The 27050-nt window shown below is 37.6% G+C and overlaps 1 protein-coding gene across 1 annotated transcript; it reads left to right on the top strand.

Moving 5' to 3' along the window:
* Positions 1-647: 647 nt before the first annotated feature.
* PAIP2 (poly(A) binding protein interacting protein 2) lies at positions 648-26488 on the top strand. Its single transcript, XM_075541635.1, has 4 exons — positions 648-800; positions 19134-19296; positions 23012-23191; positions 25471-26488. The coding sequence occupies exons 2-4, from the start codon at positions 19159-19161 to the stop codon at positions 25525-25527; spliced, it is 375 nt and encodes a 124-aa protein (XP_075397750.1). The 5' UTR covers positions 648-800; positions 19134-19158; the 3' UTR covers positions 25528-26488.
* The last annotated feature ends 562 nt before the right edge of the window (positions 26489-27050 follow it).

The following is a 27050-nucleotide window of genomic DNA, read 5'->3' on the forward strand; positions in this document are numbered from 1 at the left end:
TCGCTTGGAGTTGAAATTGACTCAATGACAGCTTCTATGTTTTATTTCACTAAGAGTGCAATTTGGGGCTTGCCAATTAAGGCAAAGCAAGCAAGCATGAATAATAAATGTGAAGTGTACAGGCTCGTGTAGTCTAAAGCTATCTTGTCCATGGACAGGGCATTTCTTCCCTTAGCCGCAGAATATCCCAGATACTGCTTAAAGCCAGTTCATCTCTTGGGTCTATGTGTAATGTTCAATTGTGTGTCCCTATGCGTGTTTGAGGGCAGGTAATGAATACATCTCGAGCATATTACGACTTGTCAGGACACCAGGATGTGACACTCATTTGGGGTGCGTGGCGCTCGGTGTATGGGTATAATGTCATTCCCTAAACCTCTATTTGGTATAAACTGGGTGTGTGGCTCCCCATACTTGTCAGGGGTCTGTCTGTCGGTTCTCATTCACGTCGGTGGGGCTGGTGTAGGGACTTTGGCCCCGCCCCACAGAGAGAACCACTGTGTATCCTGCGGGAAAAGCGGCTGCGCGTGCACACGTGTGCAGCTCCAAGGACGCAGAAATCTGGGGTCGCACGTTCTCTCGCGCGCTCTCCAGTGGATACCGACCGCTACGCTGACAGAACGAGGGGGCGGGGCTGCAGGCAGCGGAAGTGAAGTCACTTCCGGGCTGGGGTGTTTGTTTGGTCTGGAGAAGGGAGGTGGCGGGCGAAGCGCACGACGAGCGGGGGAGCGGCGCTGCCTGTGGAGATCCGCGGAGGCCGACAGGATTCGTTGGCTGCCGTCCCCGCTTCCGTGCACTGGGTGAGGGGGTCCCTTCGGGCGGAGCAGCAGGAAGGGCCTGACGGCCCTGGCGACCGAGGATCAGTGCCTGGGAGACACCTGAGGGGCCTAGAGGGTCCCCGCGGGTAGTTAGCTACTGGTTCCCCATTTGCTCTCCGTTGTTTCTTTCGCCTAGCCTGAGGGACCAGCTTAGGCTGACTTAGTCTCTTTTCTTTAACAAATGGCCGTTGGGTTTTTTTCTCATTGTCATTATTACATATGATTTGGTTCTGGCCGCTTTCTATCCGGGGCTTCCGTGGCGCGCAGGGGTTGCCGGGATAGCACTTTCTCCCGTGCCCTCACCCTTTTTCAAACCCTTTCTTCCTTCTCCATTCCTTCCCCATCCCTCTACCTTCCTTTGGCCCCCCGTAGCCGCCTCGGCAACAAAGCTCATTGTTTCTGCCCAGTTTACGCCTGCGCGTCGCCACGCGCACCCCCTGTTCGCTGCGCGTGCGCGCTCTTTCCTCAGCTTGGGGCTGTGGGGGGCGGTGTGCTGCCTAAAATGAGGGGACGACCGGCGGCCAGGCGAGCAACCTGGGGGAGCGTCGTGCAGCCGTCAGCGGGCCTGTGTCTTTCTGACTCTGTTCTTAACCGTCTCTACTCGTCATTTTTAGTATTTGTATCCAGATAGATGACATTTGTATCCAGGTGCCAGATAGCAACTTTCCTTGCTCTATGCTCCTGGGGACCCCTACTCCCGGCCGACTTGAATTAGATCCAATTAAGAGTTTTTGATAGTCTTGTCTTGCCTCCTAATTCCTTTCTAATAATTTATGCTTATATCCCCTCCCGCAAAATAAAGACTTGGCGAAGTTTTGTTTTAAAAATTAAACTAACAGCAGTGATTCTATATGTATATGTATATGTACACACACACATACATATATATGACTCGAGGTGGACCTTTTCTCTTTTTTTCCTGGTTTTCCGACCTTGTCACCTCATGGATAAGATAGTATATGGCTTTCAGCTTATTTTGGAGGAAACCTTAATGTAGCTGACAGCCTTTCACAATTTCAACCACTTGATAACTGATGGCTGATCCCATCACAAATTGCATTTGAGTAGTTGGGTAGATTGCATTTTCATTAAACAGCCATTGACGTTTAATCTGCTACCTTTTGTTTGTAAGTAGAAAAAGGATCCCAAAGAGATTTTAAAGGGGGAAAGATTTCAAAGAGACCATCGTGTTTGCTGTTTTGTTGTTTGACTTCAGGTTTGTGTAAGTCACGATACTTGCAGCAAATTAGATCTTTTTTGTTGTTACTTACTGATTTTGAACTATTTCTCAAAAGTATGTTTTTATTGCCAATAAAAGTAAACAAAAAAACCCAAACTCATTGCAATGGACTCCATGCTGATTCATAGTGACCCTATAGGACAGGGTAGAATTGCCCTATGAATTTTCAAGACTAATGCTTTTTTAAAAATTTTAATCAATTTGGGGGCTTGTACAGCTCTTATCACGATCAAGATTAATGCTTTTATAGTTGTTGAAAGTCCCACCTTTCTCCCATGGAGGAGTTGGTGTTTTCCAGCTGCTGACTGGAGATGAGCAGCCCAGATCTTAACCACGGCACCACCAGGCTTCCTATTAATACAGATAGGCAATGTCAAACTTACTTTAACTCTCGGTTTCTTATGAGAGGGAAAATGGCTAAAGGTTTGGGAATTTGAACATTTTTGTTATAGCATTGCTTCTGTAAAGCTCAATTGCGCTAAATGATTTCTGCCATCTTTGGGACAGCGCAAGTTTATAGCATACTTTTCCTTAAATACGTATTCTGTACCTTATCCATGTTCATCATTTTATGAGTCTCATTTTAATGAATGAAAATTAAAAATTTTTTTTTGAAAATTTAAATGTTTATAAATATCTGGTTAGCACAGTAGTTTGACAAATGTGGGAGATGAAAATAAGAGCATGGACCTACCATGTAGTCTAATAACTTTATGCTTTTATGTCATAAAATTTACAAAATAATGTGTGTGTTCATTATCATCAGCCTGTTAGGTAGGCAAATTACATCTTTGCCCACTTTGAGATTGAGAAATAGAAATGAGAGAAATTTGTGTTTATTTAGTAAATACTTACATAGTATTGTGCTTTTACTAATCCTACCCCCTCTTAACATCTTTTAGAGCAGTGGTTCTCAACCTGTGGGTCGCAACTCCTTTGGGGGTCGAACGACCCTTTCATTGGGGTGGCCCAATTCATAACAGTAGCAAAAGTACAGTTAAGAAGTAGCAATGAAAATAATTATATGGTTGGGGTCAGCATCACATGAGGAACTGTATGAAAGGGTCACAGCATTGGGAAGGTTGAGAACCGCTGCGTCAGAGGTCAGTAATACTTTCGAGTGATGATAAAAACCAGCGCTATTAACTAACTTGCCTATGTCATCCAGCTAAGAAGCAGTGGAATGCAAATCCAGTCACCCAGCTGTTGTGGTTTCTGCCCATAGTCCTGACAGTTGCATAGTTATTGGCATATCTTGAAGTTAAACTTACTACTTCTGACTCAGGTTCAATATTAAAATTGTCCGAGTCATCACCTTTGTGATCTGGACCATACTGTCACACCGGTACATCGATTGTTTGCGGTAGATCTAACCTAAGGTTCAATTCCAATAGTTGCTTCTTTTCTTCTTCTTAATACTATTATGTAGAACAGTGCTGTCCAACAAGGTAGGTAGCTGTGGCTCTTGAGCATTTGAAATACAGCTGCTGATGGAGAATTTGCCTTTTCAATTGTAATGATTTTAATTACAAGCATTCCTCTTTTTATTGCACGTTACAGGTGCTACGTTATTTACAAATAGGTTTTAGGAAACCCTGTTTTGAGCAAGTCTATTGGTGCTATTTTAACAGCAGCATATGCTCACTTAGTGATTGTCAAAGTATACTATTATTGTATACTAATAGTACCAAAACCCTCAGTGGTCATGTCAGTTTTGACTTAGAGAAAACCTATACAGGGTTTCCTAGGCTGTCAGTCTTTATCAGATAGCCTCATCTTTCTTCCTCAGAACAGCTGGTGGATTTGAAGCTGGTGTTTAAAGCATCATGTAAATGTAACTGAAATGCATTGGAAAATTGAAAAATTAATGAGACTTTTGCTTTATTGTGATATTTGCTTTATAGCAACAGGCTGGAATACTAAAACTGCAATATCTTATGTTTAAGGTGTACCCGTAATTGAAATTTAAATAGCACCATGTAGCTTACTGGTGTGTTAGATAGTGCAGGTTAGTGGTTTTGAATTGCTTCTGTTTCTTATCTTTCATATTAGGTTTTATACATAACAGTCATGATTAGGGTTATAACCTTTGCTTGGATTTATTTTTATGATAATGTTTTGTTCGGGTTCAAGGCTAGTGAATTTTACCTGTTTCCTTGTTCTAGCCTTGTTTACCTGCTGAGACTGTTTAAAAAAACACAAAGATCCATAATACTTTTTGTGATATGCCAGAGAACAAAGCTATACTGTTATATGCCAGATTCTAAAGTATTGTCCATTTTATAGAAAAATAAACAAGACATAAATTTAAAAACTCATTGCCATCAGGTCAATTCCAACTCACGATGGTAGTATAAGTGAGAGTAGAACTGTCCCATAGTGTTTCCAAAGCTGTAGTAATCTTTACAGAAGCAATCTGCCACAACTTACCCCCATAGAATAGTTGATGGATTTAAACCTCCAACCTTTTGGTTAGCTGTGAGTGCTTAACCACTGTACCTAGTAGACACAGATTAAATAACTTGCCTGTGGTCACTCATAAAAAGGTAGCCTGATTTCAGAGCTCATGCTTTTAATCATTACTTTGTACTGCTAAACATTAAGACCTAAATTCAATACTTTCCTCAAGCATGTAAGTAGAAGAGGCAGGCCTTTCCCTCCTCTGCTAACTGAGAGGTATGGAGCCCAATTTTATTCTGACACAATAGGGTGCCATGCGTCAGAGTTGACTCAAAAGCAACTGCTTTTTTTCTGCTTTTATGTATACATACCATATATACTCAAGTATAAGCCGACCCAAATATCAGCCAAGACACCTAATTTTACCACAAACACTGCATTAAAATGGGCTGAAAAACTCAGCGTTTACACAAGTGTATTATATGGTATATTTGCTATTAAAGTTTCTCCCTCGTTCACAGTGGTCTACTGGAATAAGAAGATAGTGTTAGGCTAGGGTAATAAAAGGGAAAAAAACTATTTGAATTTTATTGAGAATTACAAAGAAATAGTTGTCAGAATGGAGTGGAAAGAAAAACAATAGGCCACAGAGTAGACAGGTTAACTAGGGTGAAGGGGAAGATAGTATTCTACAAGAGCGAGAAGAGGAAAAAGGTGGGACAGGTCAAGTTATTGGGAAGTTTGATAAGTAATTTAAGTTACTTAATACAAAATTTCCTTAAAGGTAAAACCACATAATTCATAATTTAAAAGGTTTTTAAATAAATACTAGAAAAGAATGAACATTGAAATAGCAAGTTAAATATAATGATGTGAAGGATCAAAATATGAAAGTATTTCTATTAAAATCTCTGGAGATAAGGAAAAATGAGTTAGAGAAGGATGTGCCCTTCAAGGATCTGTTGGTGTTAGAATAGGATAAACTAAGATGGAGGGTGAATGGGTGAACAGTAGGCCTTGAGCTGATGAGATAGATTCTAGTCCCTGTGTAGCCAAAGGGGTCAGATGTGGTGACTGTCACCTTCTCCCTCCGCCCTGCCGTTTTCGAGGAATACATAAAATGAAACATCAGTTATTAAGAGTATCCTCCATAAAACATAGATTCTCAGACTAAACCTTACGCAGTGGAGAACTTGACTATACCTCTTTAACATTTAATTTTTCATATATATATATGTATATATATATGCTCAACCTAGTATATAGACCTATATGGAGGCATATTAGCCACCTGTGATATAGAGAGGACACAATCTTCTTAAAAATGAAGAGGTGAAAAGAACTTTCTGATGAAGCTCAAGGATTGCAGCCTCCAGGATGGATTATGACTCAATATAAAGAAAACCAACATCTTTACAACGGCACCAATAGGTAACAGGATAAATGGAGAAAAGATTAAAGTTGTTAGTGATTGTGTCTTGCTTGCATCTATAATCTGTGCTCATGGAAGCAACAGTCAGGAGATCAAGAATGCATTGCATTAGGCAAATCTTATGCACAAGACTTTTTTAGTTTTTAAGAACTCAAATTTTGAAAAGCAAGGAAGAAAAATTTTTTCCACATCAAGTTTATTTCAACCTTATCTAAAACAGTAAAAAGAAATAGAAACAATCAAATATTACTCAGAGAAAAAATGGCTAAATAAGATACATCCTTATGGAATGTCATGCATCGGCTAAAAAAAAAAAAACAAAAGAAAACCCTAAAAATAAATTTATGTGACTAGACAAGGAGACAATTATAAAGCATGTCACAACTTATCCAAATTCAGATTTGTTTTTTAAATACTTTTATAGGAGGCTCTTAGATCTCTTAGCACAATCCATACATTCATCCATTATCTTAAACATATTTGCACATATGCTGCCATCATCATTTTCAAAGCATACTCTTCCCACCTCAGGTTACTACTTCAAGGCCTAAGTGGAACCTGACCAAAGCCATGGTATTTTAATTGCTTCATATGCATGTGAAATTTGGACATTAGATAAAGAAGACTAAAAAACAACCGTTTGAATTATGGTGTTGGTGAATATTGAAAGTACCATGGATTGCCATAAGAACAAACAAACCTTTCTTGGAAGAAGTTCATCCATAATGCTCCTTAAATGGAGAGACTTTGTTTCATATACATTGAACATGATATTGGTGGAGATCAGACCTTGGAGAAAAGACATCAAGCTTGATAAAGTAGAGGGGCAGCAAAAAAAAGGAAGATTCTTGACAATATGTATTTGGCATAGTGGTTCCAGCAATGGACTCAAATATATGAAGGGGTACCCAAAAAACTCCAAACAACAAAAATGAAAAACTGCTGGGCAGAGCTTTTATGTAGTACACATTTCTCTAGCATTGAGCAACTTAACTGAATTAGTGCATTCTGTGGCATCACCTGGAAAGGTTCTCTGTGGTCACAGTGAATTTTTTCATAAATGTAGTTTTCCTCGCTTGAACCTCATTTTTTGTGATGACTGATTCAAGAGAACAGCATGCATCTGTTTAGTTTTGTTTTTTGCTCGGGGGGCGGTGGGGGGATGTCACAGAAAATTGTGATGTTGAACACAACTTACACGGACAACAATATGGAAAAAACTCAAGTGTTTGAGTGGTTTTCTCATTTCAAAAGTGTAATGTCAATGACAAACCGCATTCTGGACATCCATCAGCTTTCCAAACTGACAAAAATGTCAGCAAAATTCGTGCACTTGTGCTTGAAGACCAACAGCAGACCATTGAAGAGATGGGGAAGTTATCTGGACTATCTTGGAGCTCAGTGGTGGAAACATGCCATGCTTTGAAAGAACAGCTCTGAAGTGACCCAGACTTTGTTTCCACAGTTATTACCAATGATGAGACATGATGCTATTCTTATGACCCCGAAACCAAACCAATTAAGTCAGTGGAAGATACCATCGTCACTTCATCAACAACAACAAAAAAGCTCATCAAGTGAAATCAAAGATCAAGACTATGCTCATTTGGGTTTGTTTGATGAGAGGTATCGTGTATTCAGAGTTCAATCCACCAGGTCAGACTGTTAATCAATCTTGCTTTCTTTATAGAGGTTCTGAAAAGATTGCATAGCAATGTGCAACAGAAAAGGTCTCATTTATGGCAGATCAGAGACTGGTTTTGCCACCATGACAATACACCTGCTCACACAGCCATCTGAGTGTGCCAGTTTTTGACAAAAAACCTCATGCTTTCCTTGCCCCACACACCTGACCTCACTCTTTGCAACTTCTTTGTTTCCTTGAAACTACAGCGATTTGAGCACTAGGTAGAAGAGGTAAAGAAAGAACGAGGAAGGTGCTGGCATCCATCCAAACAGATGAGTGTGAAAATTGTTTCTAAGAATACAATTGCAGATTTGATAGAAGTATTAAGTGTAATGGAGAGTAGTTTGAAGATGACAAGGTTATTTTTTAATTAAATATGTATATTTTGGGGGGTTACTCACTCATAAGCACAGTATAAAAAATGCACAAGATTGGACAGTGTTTTACTCTGTTGTACATAGGATCACCATGAATCAGAACCTACTCTACGGTATCTAAAAAATATATACATACATGCGTTCCAAAAAGTTCATTGAAAAATTCCATTCTTTTAATTCCATTTCCCCCCACCACCACACACACACACACACACTATTTGAAACCCCCTCATGTATTTACATACATGTAAGCAATCCCCATGTAACAAATAAGACCAATTCCCTAGTATGTCTTTGTTGAATTTGTAGATAAAAGAGAGGAGTCCTGGTGAAGTCGTGAATTACACATTGAGCTGTTAGGTCAGCTGTTCGAATCCTCCAGCCTCATCTGAGGAAGCAGGATGAAGCTTTTAGCCCTGTATAGTCTGAGAAATTCAGGGGGGTAATTCTTTGCACTAGATTGTTGCTATGATTGTATCATATTGACATGTATGATTTGGTGTTTTGGCTTTGTTTTTTTAAATCATTTTATTGGGGGCTCATGCAACTCTTATCACAATCTTTGGCTTTGTTTTAATGCAGGGAAAGACAGATTTAACATTGAAAAGCCAGTGCCAGTTTATGAAGGGTCACCCATAAGTTGAATGTTGGTAACCCTGGGACTACTTGTACTTCATTCTTCTACCTCAGAAATAGAAACTATGTTCTTCTCTTTAGGATAAACCTCATACTTGTATGCAAACCAATCATACTGAAAAAATGAAGCTTTAAAAAAATTTTTTAAATGAAGCTTTTTATAACCAGAATAAAACCAGAAATTATTTAAATTTCACTCTCACTGCCATCTAGTCGATTCTGATTCATAGAGGCCCTATAGGACAATCTTATAGGATAGGGTAGAACTGCCCTGGTGGGTTTCCAGACTAACTTATTTGGGGAGTGGAAAGCACCATCTTTGAAGTAGTGGCTGGTGGTTTTGAACTGTGAGCCTGTGGTTAGCAGCCCCAGTGCTCTTTAAGTAAACTTAATCACATGAACATTTAGAAAAGTATTTTAAAATTAGGGAAATCTTGGGTAGGACAATTTAAATAGGACTGAGCCAGAAATTATTCAGAAAATGCTTTACTTAATTTCCAAAGAAACTTAACCACTTGAAAATTGAGAAAAGCATTATTCTGAATAATCTTTTAGTGTTAATTGTTTAATTTGTAATACTTAAAATTGATCAAGAGTTAAGGGAGAAATTAATAGGTAAAGTAATTTTATTAAGTAAAAAATTGAAATGTTTATAACTGGAAAAGGGCAGTAGATTAGAGAAGAAAGCAAAATTAAGAAAATTGAAATAAAAATTAGAATTGATGAATAAAATCAAACTGAGGATTTGTTTAATAAGCTTTAATTTTTTTGATAGGTCCATTTAAAACCCAGAAGATACAGCAAAAGTATCTCTAGCTATATAGTTTCCACTCCTAGGGGAAAAACCAGTACTGTTGATGCCAAGGGCTTACGAGAGCAAATGTTTTGAAAATGAAAATGATGAGGGCAATGAATGTACAGATGTGCTTTACACAATTGATGTATGTATGGATTGTGATAAGAGTTGTATAAGCCCCTAATAAAACATTTTTTAAAAATCAAAGAAAAAATTTTCTATATTGTGATATAATTCATATATAATCATACTTATGCTACTATCATCATAATCAATTTGTATTCCTGAGCTGTGAACTCCATTTTCCTCTTTGTACTAGATAACCACTAATCTCATTTTTGTTCTAGAGACAAGCTATTTTGAACATTCTGTATAAATGGAATCTTACAATATATTGCCCTTGGTGACTGGCTTCTTTCACTTAGCCTAATACTTGCAGAATTCATCCATGTTGTATATATAGTACTTTGTGTCTTTTTATTACCAAAAAGCATTCCATTATAGGGGTATACATTTACTTTGTGAATAATTATATGAATATTCATGTATAGGTTTTATATGGACATGTCTTCATTTCTTGGGTCTATACCTAGAAGTGGGATTTCTGGGTCAGATGGTAACTGTTTAACCTTTTAAAAACTGCCACTTTTCTGGAGTGGTACCAGCATTTCGTGTTTCTGCACCAGTGGACAAGAGGTCCGATTTCTCCACGCCCTCTATACACTGTTGATTGTTTTCACTTTGACCATCTTAGTGAGGGTGAAGTGGGATCCTGCTACATGATTTTTATTTTGTTTCCTGGATGACTTAAGAAGCTGGACACCTTTTCATATGCTTACTGACCATTTGTGTATCTTTGGAGAAATTCAACCTCATATTTAGAGTCTGCCAATTTCTTAGTTGGGTTATTATTTTTATTGAGTTGTAGTTGATTATTTATTCCAAATACAAATGACCAAATATGTTACTTCCTTTTCAGTTTCTTTTATAGACTACAGATTCTGTGTGTTTAAAATGAACTTGCACAGCTCTCCCTTTTATATTTTTATATAAAATATTTTCAGTTTTGACACATTGTAAACCCTATGTGCAAGAGTAGAACTACCCATCAAATATTTTGGCTGGGTTCTTTTTTTGGGGGGGCTGGGTTCTTTATATGTGGCAATCTATACAACCAAACTTACATCCACTCACAATTCCTACATGAAAGCTTAACACTGCTAAAAATTTCAGTGTATCACCATTCCATCTCGATTTATCTTGTGCCAATGCCATTGATTTAGGCCCAGTGCCCTTTTCATTTCTGTATTAGATTACTTTTAAGTGCATACTTGTTTGATGATAATTCTTATAAGTCCAGTCAGTTTCCGGGTTTTGTTGTTCTTGTTAGGTGTGTGCTATACCTTTCTTTTTTTGTATGCTTCATAGTTTTTTGTTGAAAACGATGTCTTGGATGTTATAATATGGCAACTGGAAATAATATTCTCTCTTCCCAGAGTTTGTTGTTGCTGCTTGTTGTAGTAACAGCTCTTTAGTGGATTTTCTGAACTAATTTTTAATTCTTTGTCCTGTGTTATTAGGTAAGTCTGTTTGATTTGCTGGGAAGTTAGCTAGTGACTTGACAGAGGATCCCTTAAATGCCAGGAACAAAAACAGAACTCTCACAGTCTTCTGATAAGCTCTGCCTCTGTGTGTTAAAAGAAATGACCTGGGTGTAGCATCCGACCACCTAGCTACACAAGGGAAAAAGAAATTAATATAGCATCATCATTGCTCAAGGCAATTTATTTGATGAGGCTGAAGTCAGACATTTCCTGCCCTCCCTTTACTGACACCAGCTGTTCTTCCCATGGCATTTTGTACTTCTTAGCGGGGCAGGGAGGTGGGCCTTGATAATTTATTGCAGTAGCCACATAGAACTCACAGATATTACCAGGATTATAGAGTTTATGAGGAATTTAACAGAACAAATGCAGGACACAGTTATTCAAACAGGAAAACCTCTTCCATCCTTGCCCACAGGCAGGCTTTTCTCTGGTTTTTGGCACCTCAGCCACTTGGCCAATTTGCCACTACCCTACTTGTTCTGTGTTACAAAGTTCCTTCAGTGCCCAAAGGACATACCACTCTACCATAAGCCTCAGCCTAAAGGTACCTAGCTCTTAAAAGGAAACTGTTCGGTCTTCAACACTCTCAACTCTTGATTCTGCAGCCTGCCACATCTCTGGTATCTCCTGTGTAATGGATCTAGGAATCCAAAGAATGTACTCCACTCCTGACCTCCCTCTCTTGAAGGTAGTGACATATACACACATCCCTTCCTTTTCTGAGGTGGCTCATTACCCAGTAGGTTGCTGTTCAGTCACCCAGTCAACAGTCATTCAACTGAATCATCAGTGTGTCTCCTACCTTCTCCTACCCAAGCTCAGCTGCAAAACGTCATTTGGTGACTAAATAACTCACTGAGCTTCAGGCCCACTCACTGTCTCTTCTAGCCATTGCCTCTTTCATACATGAAGGATTAAGTACCCTGTTTTAATAATTTTACCATGAAAACACCCATAAAACCTTATAACCAAGCCATTTAATGCATTTATCTTCCTCCTGTTTTAGATGTCCATGTATTAAGTTGCCTCTCACCATCAGCCCAGTACTCTGAGCAGACAAGCGTTTATTTGAAGGCTTTTCTGCGCCTATTGGAACTTTAGGCATCTACCTTCATATAGTCCAGTTTGGACTGTGTATTTTGCCAACTCTTATCATTTTCACTTCAGTGAAATGCCTTCAGTGCAACTTGAAGTTCTTTCTTCAATACCATTGGTTCTTCATTATATGCTACCTCTTAAAATATTTGTTAGTCCATTATATTTTTTAATATAGTGAATCTGTGTGTTCCTTCCTTCTCCTTTTGATGTACCCAGCATTGTTCAGTATTTTGCCGATGGAATCCCTCAACCTTGCTAGTCAAGGTTTGAGTTTCTTTTTACAATCTTTCAACTTGAGATATACTGTGTTCTACTGTTTTGATTTTCCAGCTCCAGGTTTTTGCATGCTTCTTTATAATGCTCTACTTTATCTTCTTGAGCTGCCCTTGGAGTGTTCTAGTCGACTCTTTAACAATGTCATTTCTTCCACTTGCTTTAGCTACTCTACCTTCAAGAGCAAGTTTCAGGATCTTTTCTGACATTCACTTTGGACTTTTCTCCCTTTCATCTTTTTAGTGACCTTTTGTTTTCTTCATGTATCATGTTCTTGTTGTCATCCCAAGGCTAAGAGATTAATACTAAAAATATAACTTGTAAGCAGACAATGGAATATTAAGAAAATAAAATATTTCTGTTGATAAATATTAAAATAATTAAGGTTATAAAAAGGGCATAACAAAAGCTTACACATGTGTTCAAGCAGTATTAATCATAATACCCACAAAATACAACCTAAATCCTTATCAACCTATAAATATACAAAATGTGGTATAGTTATATAGTGGAACATTTGGGACAACAAAAATGGCTATAATATGCAGATCTAGAGAGACATAAAGTAAATTAGTCTTTGCTGGGAGCTGGGGGGGGCGGCGGGAAGGGAACCTGCTAGGGAATGATTGCTGATGGATAAAAGGGTTAATTTGGGGGGGGGGTGATGAAAATGTTCTGGAAACAAAGGCCAGTGATGGTTGCACAATCTTGTGAATATACTAAAAGCCACTGAACCATGTGTTTTAAAATCCGTTGTATAGTATTTGAGTTATATTTCAATTTTTAAAAATTGGAAAACCCAAAGCACACTATAAATAGATACTCCTAGAAGGATTAAGAACAGGTCAAAAGAGAAAATGAAAAACCCAGTATCTTACCATGTAGTACAACTTGATGCTCAGTTGATTATAGGTTTGTCACCATTCTAAAATTAGATGTATTTAGCTTTCTGACTTTCACGTAACTGGTTTAGCCAGAAATCTAGTAAGCAGCTTCTCTGTCAGCTAAGGTATAAAATTAGTACCCAGGCTCCAGTTTGCTCTGTTAGCCTCTATTATGATTTGTTTCCCAAGTATTGCGTAACTGAAAGTAAATTCATTTACTATCTTTAATACTGTCTTTGAGGTCTAGACCAAAGACAGTTGTTTGATGAGGTGATATTGGGCATAGTTAAATGTATTTATTGGCTTTTTGCTAAGCACTAGTTTTTATTTTATCGTCTGGTTGCATCAAATAAGGAAGGTGGGGGAAAAAGTACTTGGTAATTTTCTGAAATAGGTTATTCATTGTTGCACAAGTTTGTGTTGATCAATGTGTGGGAAAAACTGTTTTTCTTTTCATTTTTTTGGAAAGTATTTTTATTGCATTACGCATACGGTTATTTCACGCAAATAACTTTCAAAAACTGTTTTTTGCAAACAGTCTGAAGTGTTTGCTTCCTTGTGCACTATGCACATTATAAAATTAAATGATGAAATTTTTCCATTAACTTTTTAAAAAATCATTTTATGGAGGACTTTTACAACTCTTAGAACAATCCATCTGTGTGTCATTTGTACATTTGTTGCCATCATTTTCAAAACATTTTCTTTCTACTTGAACCCTTGGTATCAGCTTCTCATGTTTCTCCCTCCCTCCCTACCCATCACCCTCCCTCATGAACCCTTGATAATTTATAATTCTTTTTTTTTTTATGTCTTACACTGACCGATGTCTCCTTCACCCACTTTTCTGTTGTCCATTCCATGAACTTTTAAAGCCTTGTATACACATGTTTATCATATTTGTAAATACAGAAAGTACTTTAGTGAACTGAAACCTATTTAAAAGTATCGTATATACTCGAATGTAAGCTGACCCGAGTATAAACCAAGGTACCTAATTATTACCTGGGAAACCAGAAAAACTGATTTACTTGAGTATAAGCCTAGGATGGAAAATGCAGAACCTATTGGTGAGTTTCAATAATCAAAACAAATGAAAATAAAATTACTAAAAATTGAGACATCAGCGGGGAAATGTATTTAAATATTTTAAATAAAAAACAAATAAAATGGCAAGTCATTTAACATTAGTAAACCAGCACAGTAAGTGGAAAATAGGTTCAGCAAAAACAATAAGGTATCAACAATGATACCTTAAGAGTACTATTCCCTGAGCTCAATCAGCAACCAAGCTAAAATATAAAGAGTTAAAATCCTTCAAAACTGGATTCCTCATCATCATCCATATCCCATTACAGAGCTTCAGCTGGTGTGAGGTCACTGAGATGGCCGTCATCACCATCACTGCTGTCATTTTCATACAAAGCGCAGTCTTCACTGCCATCCATAGCATTACTAATACTACATTTCTGGAAGGCATGTCGCACCGTGTCTTCTGGAATGTCTTCCCATGCATCTCGAACCCACTTTGCTAGTAACCCTATGCCAGGCTTCATGAGATTTCCTCCTCTTGTTAGTTGGGCTTGACCAGATGACATCCCTTTATGCCACATCCTTCGCACATGGTCTTAAAAGGCTTATTCAAAGATACATCCAGAGAGAGACTGCAGTACAGATGTAAGCCCACCTGGAATAACGGCTAAAGTAACTTTACTAGATTTTACCAATTTTTTTATGTCATCCGATAGGTGGGCTCTGAACATATCCCAAACAAGTAACGGTGGCTTTTTCTTTAAGGCTGCTCCTGGTCGTTGGTTCCAAATTTCTTCCAGCCATTTTTTTGTTCCGTCTTCATCCATCCAGCCTTTAACATGTGCATGAACAGTAATTCTTGGTGGGAAATTGATCTTTTTAGGCAAGGTATTTCTTTTAAAAATAATGACAGGACATAATAGAACAACTGTAAAGTTTTTTTTTTTTTTCATTTCCTGTGGTTTTGAGAAAAATGGTTTTTTTTCTCCTAAACTTGCCACAGTTCTGTTTCTTGGAAGATCAAAAGTCATGGCAGTTTCATCCGTATTCCCAATGTCTGCCAGGTCATAATTATAAATCCTTCTTTGTTTTACAATAAGTGGTGGAATGACATTAATTTTTTCTTCAAGGTCTTGTGGCAATTTCTGGGAAATCTTTGTTCTTTGTCTCAAACATAGTAGGCCAAACCTATTTATGAAGCAGGTACACCATCCTGCTGACACAGCACATTTTTCAATGCCTGCATGTTACGTAGTAACCATTTTGACGACACTCCATAACCCATTTATGCAGTTCACTCTCTAGATCCCCATAAAAAGACGTTAAACCAGAACGAGCTTTTTTAGCTTTTGGCATCTGTTCCAAGTCAGCCTTCATTTTCCGCCACTCCCTCACTTGCTTTTTGTCAACACAGAATTCCCTACTTGCAATACTGTTATTGCTCTCTTCTGCTCTTGACACACCTTCATTTTGAAATCAGCCTCATATGACCAGTGTTTTGTTTTGGTTCAAGAGTATCCATTTCTAATAGGATAAAAAACCAAGACTTTGAAAAAGAACTTTCATGGTAATGCCTACTGCCCCCCACTACGTGTTAGCCGGAAGGAGGGGGGTGGAAGAAGGGGGGTGGAGTTTGTGCTGGCTGGGGATGCAGGATGTAAATGAATACAGAGACCAGAGGGGAGAGACTGAGCGTAGCCACAGACACATCCTTACCAGTTCAGCTGCTGGCATAATTGAATCACTACGGGTGCTTCTGCGAATTGGAGCCATCCACAGTCATAGGATGGCTCTGATTGGTTAGATGTGAGTAAACAAACATTCAAAGTGTCAGCGGGGCTTTGAATGAACAGCAGAGAACTGGCAATCACCCGCGAGATAACTGGCGTACCTCCCGTTACCTGGGGGGAGTGGCAGCGGGTACCTATGACCCGTGTATAAGCCGAACCCCAGTTTTGTGCTGAAAAACTCAGCTTGTACGCTGGTATATACAGTAAGTTAAAGGTACAGTCATCCATTAATGTCCATAATATGTTTTGTGAAATAGAATGTTCTGTAATTTGGATGTTGTGTGAACACTGCACACACACACTTCTCTGCTTATCAGGTAGTCCCCAGAATAGAAATTGCAAAATCCGTCGTCTTTTTTTATTTCCAAAATTTGTCTTTAAATCTAATTATACCTAAGTAGGAACAGGTAGGTATGATTTGTATATCAGATGTTTCTCAGTATATGGTGTAGCTTTCTTTAGTGCATTAAAAAATAATAAACACTGCTGGTACACTAAGACATAATGTTTAATGTGCAAAATAGTGTCCATTGATTATTAGGAACCATTGTACATGCCTTGAATTTTTTGTTTAAGAAGCTTTGTGAGTTGAGACCACAGACTTCATCTGCAGTTGGAAATTGCTCAAATAGATGATTTCTGGGTAGTTCCTACTCAACTATTTCATTCTAGCTGAATACAGGCAGTCCCTGGGTTACAAACAAGTTCCATTCCTAAGTGTGTCAAGATGCATTTTTAGGTAAATTGGATCAGGTGCCTACTGTTCTTGATGAACCGTTAGTCCAAGGCTCCAAGTCTTTTCATTGATTCGCAGGTGTAACAAGTAAAAATGATTTTGATGACAAATTTTAATGTGAGTTAGGGGTTGATTCATGTTTTCCAAAATGTGGACAAATTAGGTAACCTACAAGGTCAAATACAAGTTGTCTGTAAGTCGGATGTTTGTGCTCAGGCATTTAATGTATTGGCTATCTTCTAATAGTTTGCCATCCAAACTGACTGTGATTATTGCCTGTACTTGAATATCCTGTACTCTGTGGTAACCATTAATTCTTTTGCTGTTATTTTTTTTACTTAACTAAAGATGTCAATGCCAGTCAAGTGCTTTTCTATCATTTTTTGATGCTGTGGTCTTTTGAAAGATAGGATTTATGGTTTTTCTTTAGTAGAGAACTATAGGGTATAAGTTGGGGAAATAATTATGAAAAGCTATTATTGGGTTATCTTTGAGATAGCTTACTGATTCATATACACACTTCAAGTGAATTTTCATCCAGTTGCAAGGCAGAATTGATTCCTACTACTCAATATTTAAGGCAATTTTTTGTGCAAAATTTAAATTGTAATTCTGTTGAGCATGAGCTTGAAATTACAATGAGTATTGGTTAAAATTTTTATATTTATCCAAAACTTAATATGAAAAGCCCTCATCCAATTTTAATGAATAAATAAAAATATGAAAGATATCCTTTGCCCATTTTCTACCTTGTGTGCTTTCACAGTGTAATTTCCTAGTGATGTTTTCTTCTGTTGACATTACCACATAACTCTTGAGAGACAGTCTGCCTCTGCCTCTTTTTCATGCACATACAAATAACAATTGCTGGGACAGAATGTATCAGTTATTGAGAACCTTTTAAAAATTAGAAAATTTACGCCTGTGTTATTGTCATCACTATTTGAGAAATTACATAGGTAGGGACGAATAAAACCACCCTACCTCACCAGGTGAGAGGCTAAATTTAAATTTGTATTCTGTAAACAGTAAGGGTTATTGAAAATGAGGTAGCTCTTCAACAATGGAGTGATACAGTGACTGCAACAGTGGATTGAAGCATAACAATTGTGAGCACCTGGGAGTGTTTCATTCTATTGTATATAGGGTCTTTATGAGTTGGAACCAACTTAATGGCACCTAATAACAAACAGCTGTTTGGGGGTGCGGATTATCTTTTAATTTTTGCCTTCCCAAGAATAAACCTATAGATTAACATTAAAAGGCCAGACAACACACAAAGCTAAGATTCTTTTCCCTGAACCACATTGGGGAGATTTTCATTTTTAGCATTTTGCTTGAATATGCATACTTGGGAGTGACTGGCCTGTTTTGAACTCTCCCCGTCATACTCGGTGTGCTCTTTTTGTTAGCACACACCCCTGTGCTGCTTGAGTTTATGTACAGATGACTCTTGTTTTATGTAAATTGTTTCTAGCTATTTCAGACTTAATGAATTGTTAGGATATTGTACAGTCTGAAAACTCATGCTTGGAGTTTTCAGTCTGCAATAGACCAATTAGGATAAATTATAATATCAACTAGTGAGTGAATATTAAGAAACCAGATCTACAATATTAGGTATTTCTTTGCGTACACAAAAAGAGATTCCCGAGTCCCTAATAAAATGTAAAAGAAGAAAAGAGAAAAAAATGATTAGGGCAAAGACTGTACAGATGTGCTTTATACAATTGATGTATGTGTATGTATGAACTGTGAAAAGAATTGTATGAGCCCCAATAAATTGTTAAAATAAATTAAAAAAATATTTATAAACCCCCCCCCCCCCAAAAAAAAAGAGATTCCCTACCTGAAACTCAGCATACAATAAGGACATACAGATAGGGAGGAATTAATGGACCCAGGAAAAAAACAAAACAAAATAATGAACTCTAAAGGAAAGATCCAGAGTCATACTTTGGGACTAAAAACACCCAAGAGATTTTTGTGGTTGTTGACTTAATAGCCATTTTTAAAAGTAGAATTGACTTTTCATAAAATTACTTGATGACCAAGTCTCCATTACTTGTTTATAAAGCAAGGCTGTCCAAGGGAAAATAATGATTTGAAGGTTCTATTTAAAATACTGATAGCTTTCATCTAATGATAGAGATGAGCTGTCCTTAGCCATTTTCTAAGCATTGAAATACTTTTCTCAATTTAAATATTATGCACTTAGCATCTCAGGTGCTTCCAACACCCAACCAAGATACCTGGTAATAATAGATGCTTACTAGGACCTGAAAGAATGATTGACTATATAATAACTGTATTGTTCTTCTTAAAAGGTTAAAACGACAACTAACGCCAACCATGAAAGATCCAAGTCGTAGCAGTACTAGCCCAAGCATCATCAATGAAGACGTGATTATAAACGGGCATTCTCATGAAGATGACAATCCATTTGCAGAGTACATGTGGATGGAAAATGAAGAGGAATTCAATAGACAAGTTAGTTTTTAATAGCCTTTTTTTTCTTAGTTCATTATATTCTTCAAATATCATGACTATACTTTTCCCTAAAATAGCTTTTAATCTGGTTCCTGAAGTATGAAATAGATTTATTTATTTATGAGAGTAAATTTAAATGATTGCTACAAAATCACAGAAACGTTTATTAAACAAAAGTATCTAAATCCAGGTACAGATAACAGCTCATGACACACGGAATCCAGCAACAAGAATGGGAGTATGATACCAGAAGGGTGGGGGAAGGAGGGGAGAGGGGAAACGTCGCAATGATCAACACATAACCACACCCCCTCCACGGGGAAGAACAACAGACACCACAGGGGGAGACCGGTTTGGTGTAAAATATGAAAATGATTTATAATTTATCAAGGGGTCTCAAGGCTGGCGGGTGGGAAGAGGAACTGATACCAAGAGCTCAAAAGAAAGTAAATGTTTAGAAAATAATGATGATAATATATGTACAAATATTCTTGATATAATTGATGTATGATTATTCTAAGAACTGTAAGAACCCCCAATAAAATTATCTTTTAATAATAAAAACAGCAATAATAAAATTAACTATGATAAATTGCTTATTATTTCCTATAAAGAATCATCTAAATAAAAGTATCTAAATGTGATGCTTTTTCTTGACATATCCTCCAATAAAGTCTATACACTACTGAAAGTGGTCTTTCCATCTCTAATTCTTCCCCCAAGAATTCTATTGTCTTTGGTTTACACAATATCAAAACAATTTTGGTATCCTCAAGGGTCTCAAATCGTGTTCCTTTTTAAATGTTCTTTGAGTTTTATGAACAAAACTCAATGTTGAAAGCGCAAGATCAGGTCTTGTAGAGGGAGAGGGGAATTTTTGTTTCTCAACAAAACTCTCAGGTCAGGCAGCTTGATGTCTGTAGACGATAGGCAGGATAAGCAATTCCAAGGAGAGAGCAATGGGACTGAAGGTTGCGGAGTGGAGGAGCAATAATGACATGGAGGGGCAATAACGACAGGGAGGGAAAATCTACAGGGAGAAGGATATAGCATTCAGGATTGTATGATCAATTAAAATGTATCCAAGATGAATAACTGAGAGGTGAACAATAGGTAAACATAATGGTGGGGCAGGAGGAAAGTAAAGGAAAATGAAAGAACTAGAAAGTAATAATCATATATAGGTATAAAAATATGTAAATATGTAAAGAGATGTATTAGTCAATGTGTGTGTATGTGTACATATGTATGTAAATACAATAAGAAAGCAGATGGACTTTGGGCCTCTACTTAAATTTTACCTCATTACAAGAATGGTTTGTTCTAATAATGTGGCGCAGTGTTGAGACTCACCTTCCCTACACGATCTCTGAAGACAAAATGGGTGCGTAAGCAAATGTGAAGAAACCTGACGGTGCCTGGATATCAAAAGATATAGTGTATGAGTTCTTAAAGGCTTATAGTTAGTTTAAAAAGCGGCCATCTAGCAGGGCAGCAACAAAGCCCACCTGGAAGAAGCACACCAGCCTGTGAGATCACGAGGTGTCAACAGGAATAGCTATGAGAAGTTCAGAAACAAGCAAGCAAATTGACATGAAAAAGCGTAGACAAAGTGCAGACCCCAAACCCCCCTGTAAGATAATTGGCCAGTCCCTCACAGAAGGGCCATATGGGAGGGAAGACAAATCCAGGGTGCAATATAGCACTGATGAGACGCATAACTATCCTCTAGTTCTTTAATATTTCATCCTCTTACTATTATGGTCCTAGTATTACCTTATTAGGCTTCTTAGACCTGCGAATACTCATTGTAGAATGAATATCGTTCAGTGCATGAAATCCAAGACCGATGAGCCCATCAGAAATAGTCATTGGAACAATGATTCCCTAGGGATACCTGAAGAGAGTCGGGGGAATAAAGAACCAATTGCAAAGATGGCTGTATAACCCCACTTGAGGGGAACAAAACACAGAATTGTAGGGGAATGAATGCAGTGGACAATGTAAGATATGGCAAAAATAACTACAGCCTAAAAATAAGGGTTCCTGGGTGCTAGGGTGATGTGGGGGGGAATAAAAGGGAGTTCAGAAAGAAAAAATGTTTTGAAAATGATGATGGAAAAATTTATAACTTAAGGGCTCAGGAGGGGTGAGGGAAGGGGAAGAAATGGGGAGCTGATATTGGGCTCAAGTGGGAAGAATGCTTTGAAAATGATGAAGGCAGCATATGTGCAAATGTGCTTGACACACTGGAGGAATGTATGGATTGTGATGAGATGTAAGAGCCCCAATAAAAGTATTTTAAAAAGAAAATGATGGTGGCAGTAATTGTACAATTATGCATGATCTAATTGAATTATGGAATATCTGTAAGAACGCTCAATAAAATGATTTTTTAAAAATCTCTGGTCAGCCCTTAATACTATTGAAGAATGAGCAGGTGCATAGTTGTGATGGAAAATTTTCACACACCCATTTTCCTGGCCTTTTTTTTTTGGTCATTAGTACAGTTTTTAGTTTTCTTGAAACTTCTTCCTAGTATGGCCCATGACTGTCCTCACTCCTTTGAGCCAGTCTATCAAGATGACTCCTTTCATAGTTACTATAACTTTCTGAGTTGACCTTTCTGCCTTGAATGTAACTGACCCAGCAGATTCCATTTGAAGCTACTATTTTTATTAACACGATTAAAAGATGGGTATTACTAAGAGAACTTGTCTGCAGCCATCCACTAATCACAGAGGCATGTTTAAACTCATTTTTCTTGGAATAAACATTTCCATGTATGAACTGGAACTCTAGTAGCAATATGTTTTTACTTCACCTCAAGACTGCTTGTAATATTTACGTGTTAAGATGAGATGACTACCAGATTACAACTAGGTATAACTGCTTATTTTAGGGTCTTAACCCCAGAAATTCTGGTAAGGAATACTAGGGTAGAGCCTGAGCCTGGGAAACTTTTTTTCTTAAGCTCTTAGATGGTTCCAGAGAACAGTCAGGTTTGGGAGCTTCTGCTTTACACCAATCAGATTTACACTACTATAAAGGGATTTCAGGAATTGGAGACTTGGACATAGCTATACCAAGGTGCAAGAGTTGTTGCTATTTCTCACCTAACGTTTTTAGTATGAGTAGCCTGAGAAGTTGTGATACCAGATTTTTCAAATTTTAGACAACTCTAATGCACTCAGAAGTGTTGCCTTTCATCCATGTTTCTGGCATCTGTTCCTGTCTTTTTACCATGATTTTTGGGGACATCTCAGCGTCTGAGAGTGGATGTTCAAGGCTAAACTGGGTGTTACCTTATTTCAATGAGAACTACTTTGGTTTCTTTCTTTCTTTCTTTGCTTTGGTTTACCCCCTGTTATCACCCTAACCCCCCGAAAGACAGTTTCATTAATTTTGGGGTGGATTAGGATTTATATAATTTGACAGTGATCACAAGCAATTCTGATGCAGTTTACTCTAAATGAGAACCACTCCCTTAATATTTCTTCATTACTACCAATAAAAAACAGGATAACCTGTTCAATACAGGATAGCAAAACTCTTGAGAGATCTTCTCAGGTTTCATGGCAAACTTTTCTCCCCCCTCAGCAGAGGAGGAAGTATGGTTTTGCATTTTAAAATTATTTGGTTCCAGATATTGTTAAGCTGTTCCTAGTGGCAACTTACCACTTGTGCTATAAATTGTCTTTTGTTTTAAATACAGATAGAAGAGGAGTTATGGGAAGAGGAATTTATTGAACGCTGTTTCCAAGAAATGCTGGAAGAGGAGGAAGAACATGAGTGGTTTATTCCAGCTCGAGATCTTCCACAAACTATGGACCAAATCCAGGACCAATTTAATGACCTTGTTATCAGTGACGGCTCTTCTCTGGAAGATCTTGTGGTAAAAAGTTATTTTTCCTCTTTTTAAAAACCTAGCTCATCTTACCTATAAGTGGAAAAACCAGCCACCATCTGTTTAAGAAGAGTGCTGCATCTCTTCCCTTCAGAGGCCTCCACCAGTCTTACTCACGACATGGAGTGACTTCTAGCAATGCTCTGGAGCTAGTCCTAGACCAAACAGTCTTCTGGCCACTGCTTTTAGTTGTGATACTAAAAAAGCTACATAAATATCTTAAAGAATTAATACAAGTAAACACAGTATGTTCAGTGACTTGCCTGTACATAAGTGGCTTGATGAACAGGTTTTGTTCTTTAACCTTACCCTAGACTCTTGATAAAGTTTGTAAAATTTCAGCAGAAAGGATTTTTGGAAATCTTTTCCTGGCTCAGGGTTTTAGTTGAGGTACTTAACTCCATTTAGAACTGTGACTCAATAAGGACTTATACAAACTCTGAGCAGAAAAGGGACACTTACCTACTTGCCTTTTTAGTTATTTGCAGTATTTCATGGCCGATGGTATTTTTGAAGTAAAAGGTTTCTCCAAGAATTATCATAGCAAAATCTTAGCACTGGACTAGAACCAAATGTCCTTCACTAAAATTAAGATAATTTTCAGAAATCAAAATTTTCACTAAACCTGAATGTTAGTTCTTCTATCTGTGTTTACAATTCCAGTTGCTTCTGCAAGAGAATTCTCTAGAATTTGCTCACAGGACTTGTTATTTTTATTCTTTTGTCTTCTGTTCACTGAGCAGCAGTTTCCTAACCTGGCTGTACATCAAAATTATCTTTAAAACAATAGAGGGGCTGGTCCGATGGCAGTGGGTTCTCAGAACTTATTAACGTTAGTGTCACTAAAGTTGGTATACAAACCCCCCCACTGCTGAATTTGACTGGCTTTAAAAAAAAAAAAAAAATAGAGGAAAAAGTCTGTTTCTAAGCTCCACCCAGTCCTGCATAAATCAGTCTCCTAGGCATGTTCATTTGGGGGAATGTTGAAATTGCACTGTGCTATAGCGCCTATGTTGCAGTAAGTGATACCCAGTTGAGCTGAATTTTTTGGGATAACCCAGTTGAGCTGAATTTTTTGGGATATACTTGATATGGCTACTTTAATCACTCCACAAATAATTTTTAATGCCTGATACATAATATATAACTTTAATGTGGATCTGGTATAAGTCCGTAATATAGAACATAATGTATATTATGCTGACTTTTTGCCATGAATTTGTTTTTTGGTAGCTGCTAAAAGATCGCACATCCAAGAATACTGCTTTTTTATTTAAACTTCACACTTTAGAAGTATAGATATGTTTCCTTTGATGGAGGACAGAAACGATGCCCTGTTGAAGGAATTGATTGTATATCAATTATACTATTAAAATTATTGCTCTAACATGCTGTTTAATATTAATGCTTTGGGCTTGAAGTAAGTGATGTGTAGGGTCAGATTCCGTTTAAAAGCCTGCAGCATACCTGCACTTAGAAGAGCTTGAAGGCCCATCCTCTTTCCATTTTTGTCTTTTAACTTGAAATCCTGGATGTGGCAGAGGAAAATTCTTAGTTACTCTTCCCTATCCTCTGACACATCCGCTTAAGAAAGTAGAATTTGAATTTTGGAAGAATGCTGATGCCGGTCTCTAAGGCTCTTAGAGACTCTGCCTCATTCCCGCTTTTTTAAGTGATTAAAAACTCCCAGAAGGAGTGACTTAGCCCAGGTTACATAGGAAGTTAAAGGCAGAGCTGAGATTCAGACTTAGGTCTTCTATTTCCCGTGTAGTTTTCTTTTCTTGTTAAATACCAGCCTTCCTGTGGGAATTAGAAGACAGCAATTCATATTCTTCACAAAGATAAAGTAAAAACAATCCATAAACAGTTCCAAGTCACTTTAATCATAATTGCCACACTTGTTTTCCATGTTTGCATGGTATAGATAATTTTTAAAAGTCAGTTAACATAGTTAAATCCATGATTCCTATTGACTGTCTTTTTTTTAGTTTCTGTACAGATAATTTGTTTCTGGTAACACATAAGCAAACAGTTTCAGTTCCTGGCTCTTTAGAAAGGCTGATATAATTTGATAGAATACATAACACTTATACCTGGTTCTTATTTTTCCTGCCTTAGATTTTGGGTTAAGTTTAGATCTGAGTTCTTGAATTTTTTTTTCTTGTATTTTGTAGAAGATGTTTTTGCATGTGGATCTGGGTTGAATGCTTCTGAGTATCTGGAACCATCTGTTAATGAGCGTGCTTTTTTATGTACTTATTTTCCAGGTCAAGAGCAATCTGAATCCAAATGCAAAGGAGTTTGTTCCTGGGGTGAAGTACTAAAATATTTGAGTAGATGGGGCCCTCTTTTGGTGGATGTAGCACAATTTCCACACTGTGAAGGCAGTATTAGAAGACTTACTTGTAAAAGCTCTCTCGTCACTGTGTTACACTTATGCATTGCCAAAGTTTTGTTAGTCTTGCATGCTTAATAAAAGTGCTGAGACTGTTATTAAGTAAAAAGCTGTCAAACATTTACTGAAAATAGAATTGTTTCCATGGCTTGATGTGAAGACAGCAAGGGAAGAAGCACCAGTCAAGTTGTGACAAAGTACCAAATTAAATGTTAACCTCTAAATCTTACCTTCTTGTCTGTTTCCATGCTGAACTGGTTCCTTAGGATGAACTAGCAACTTGCTAATGCCAAGACCTTTTTTTGAATTAGTAAATCTAAATTAAGTCCAAATGCTAAGGAAATTTTTCGATTCTCATAATACCCATTTCAGTTACATTTGCTCCCATTAAAAAACAAAAGCCCCCTTTTCTAAGAAGAGCAGCTAGTTAATTTGAAATAATTTATTAAAAACATGTCTTTGGTTGTTGAGGTTACAGGTAATGAAAAAAAATTATTGCTGACTTTGGTGGCATGTTATTGTGTCAGAAATGTTGAATTCTCCTAATATATCTGCGGAGATATGTGACTTAAGAATTGCATATTCTAAGGAGTATTCTACATCATACTGTGTGAAGTCTTAAAGTTTGACCAACCAATAATCCTATTGAGCAAAGAAATTGTAAAATTATGGTTGAGTGGTGCTTTTCCTTGCATTGTTAACCATCACAATAGTCTACAGCACAACTTTTCTTTTAACAAAGCGAGAACAGTTTTGGCTTCTTAAACTTCATATTTGGGTAGGTTAAGCTGCCATACGTGTTCAGTGTGAATAGTGTTTAAGTTGAAAATATTGTAAAAAAATTATATTTTTTCAAAAATATTTAAAAAAATAAATAATGGTAGAACTGAGCCGGTGCTTGTGTTTATTGGGTGCTGGGATGCAGACTTTCCAGGGGTGACGTCTGCACTAGAGATATCCTGCTGCATCAGTCCTGCTGGCGAGATGTGTGGAGACAACAGGTTTTTTATGTCTTGTACATAGCCTACAAGACAGGCTGTGTAGATTCCATAGGGGCATGTATGCTGCTGCATAACTATCTGACCCTTCCTTTACCTTCCTGGGCTTGTTTCCCTCCCCACCACAAGTGATTTATGTCTGCAGCCAATCTTTTTGTGGACTAGGCTGTCCCCCAACTGGTTCCACACACAATTCTGCCTCACGAACCTACTCAACCCTTGATAACACCTTTTGTTCTCATTTGAGGTTTTTGGATTTGGTTAAGTATTTCAATCTTTATTATTGAAACTTTTCTCTGCCTTTGGCCTACAGCAGGGTCAGTATCATGCTAGCAGTAATGAATTCATGACCAGTGAAGACCTTGTTTTATTTTCCTCTACCAATGAAAAGAGCAACATGGGAAGATTCTCCAAAAGCTGAAGACAGGTTATATAGTTTGATTTAATTCTAGCC

This window comes from Tenrec ecaudatus, chromosome 2, assembly GCF_050624435.1.
Source record: "Tenrec ecaudatus isolate mTenEca1 chromosome 2, mTenEca1.hap1, whole genome shotgun sequence".
NCBI lineage: Eukaryota > Metazoa > Chordata > Mammalia > Afrosoricida > Tenrecidae > Tenrec > Tenrec ecaudatus.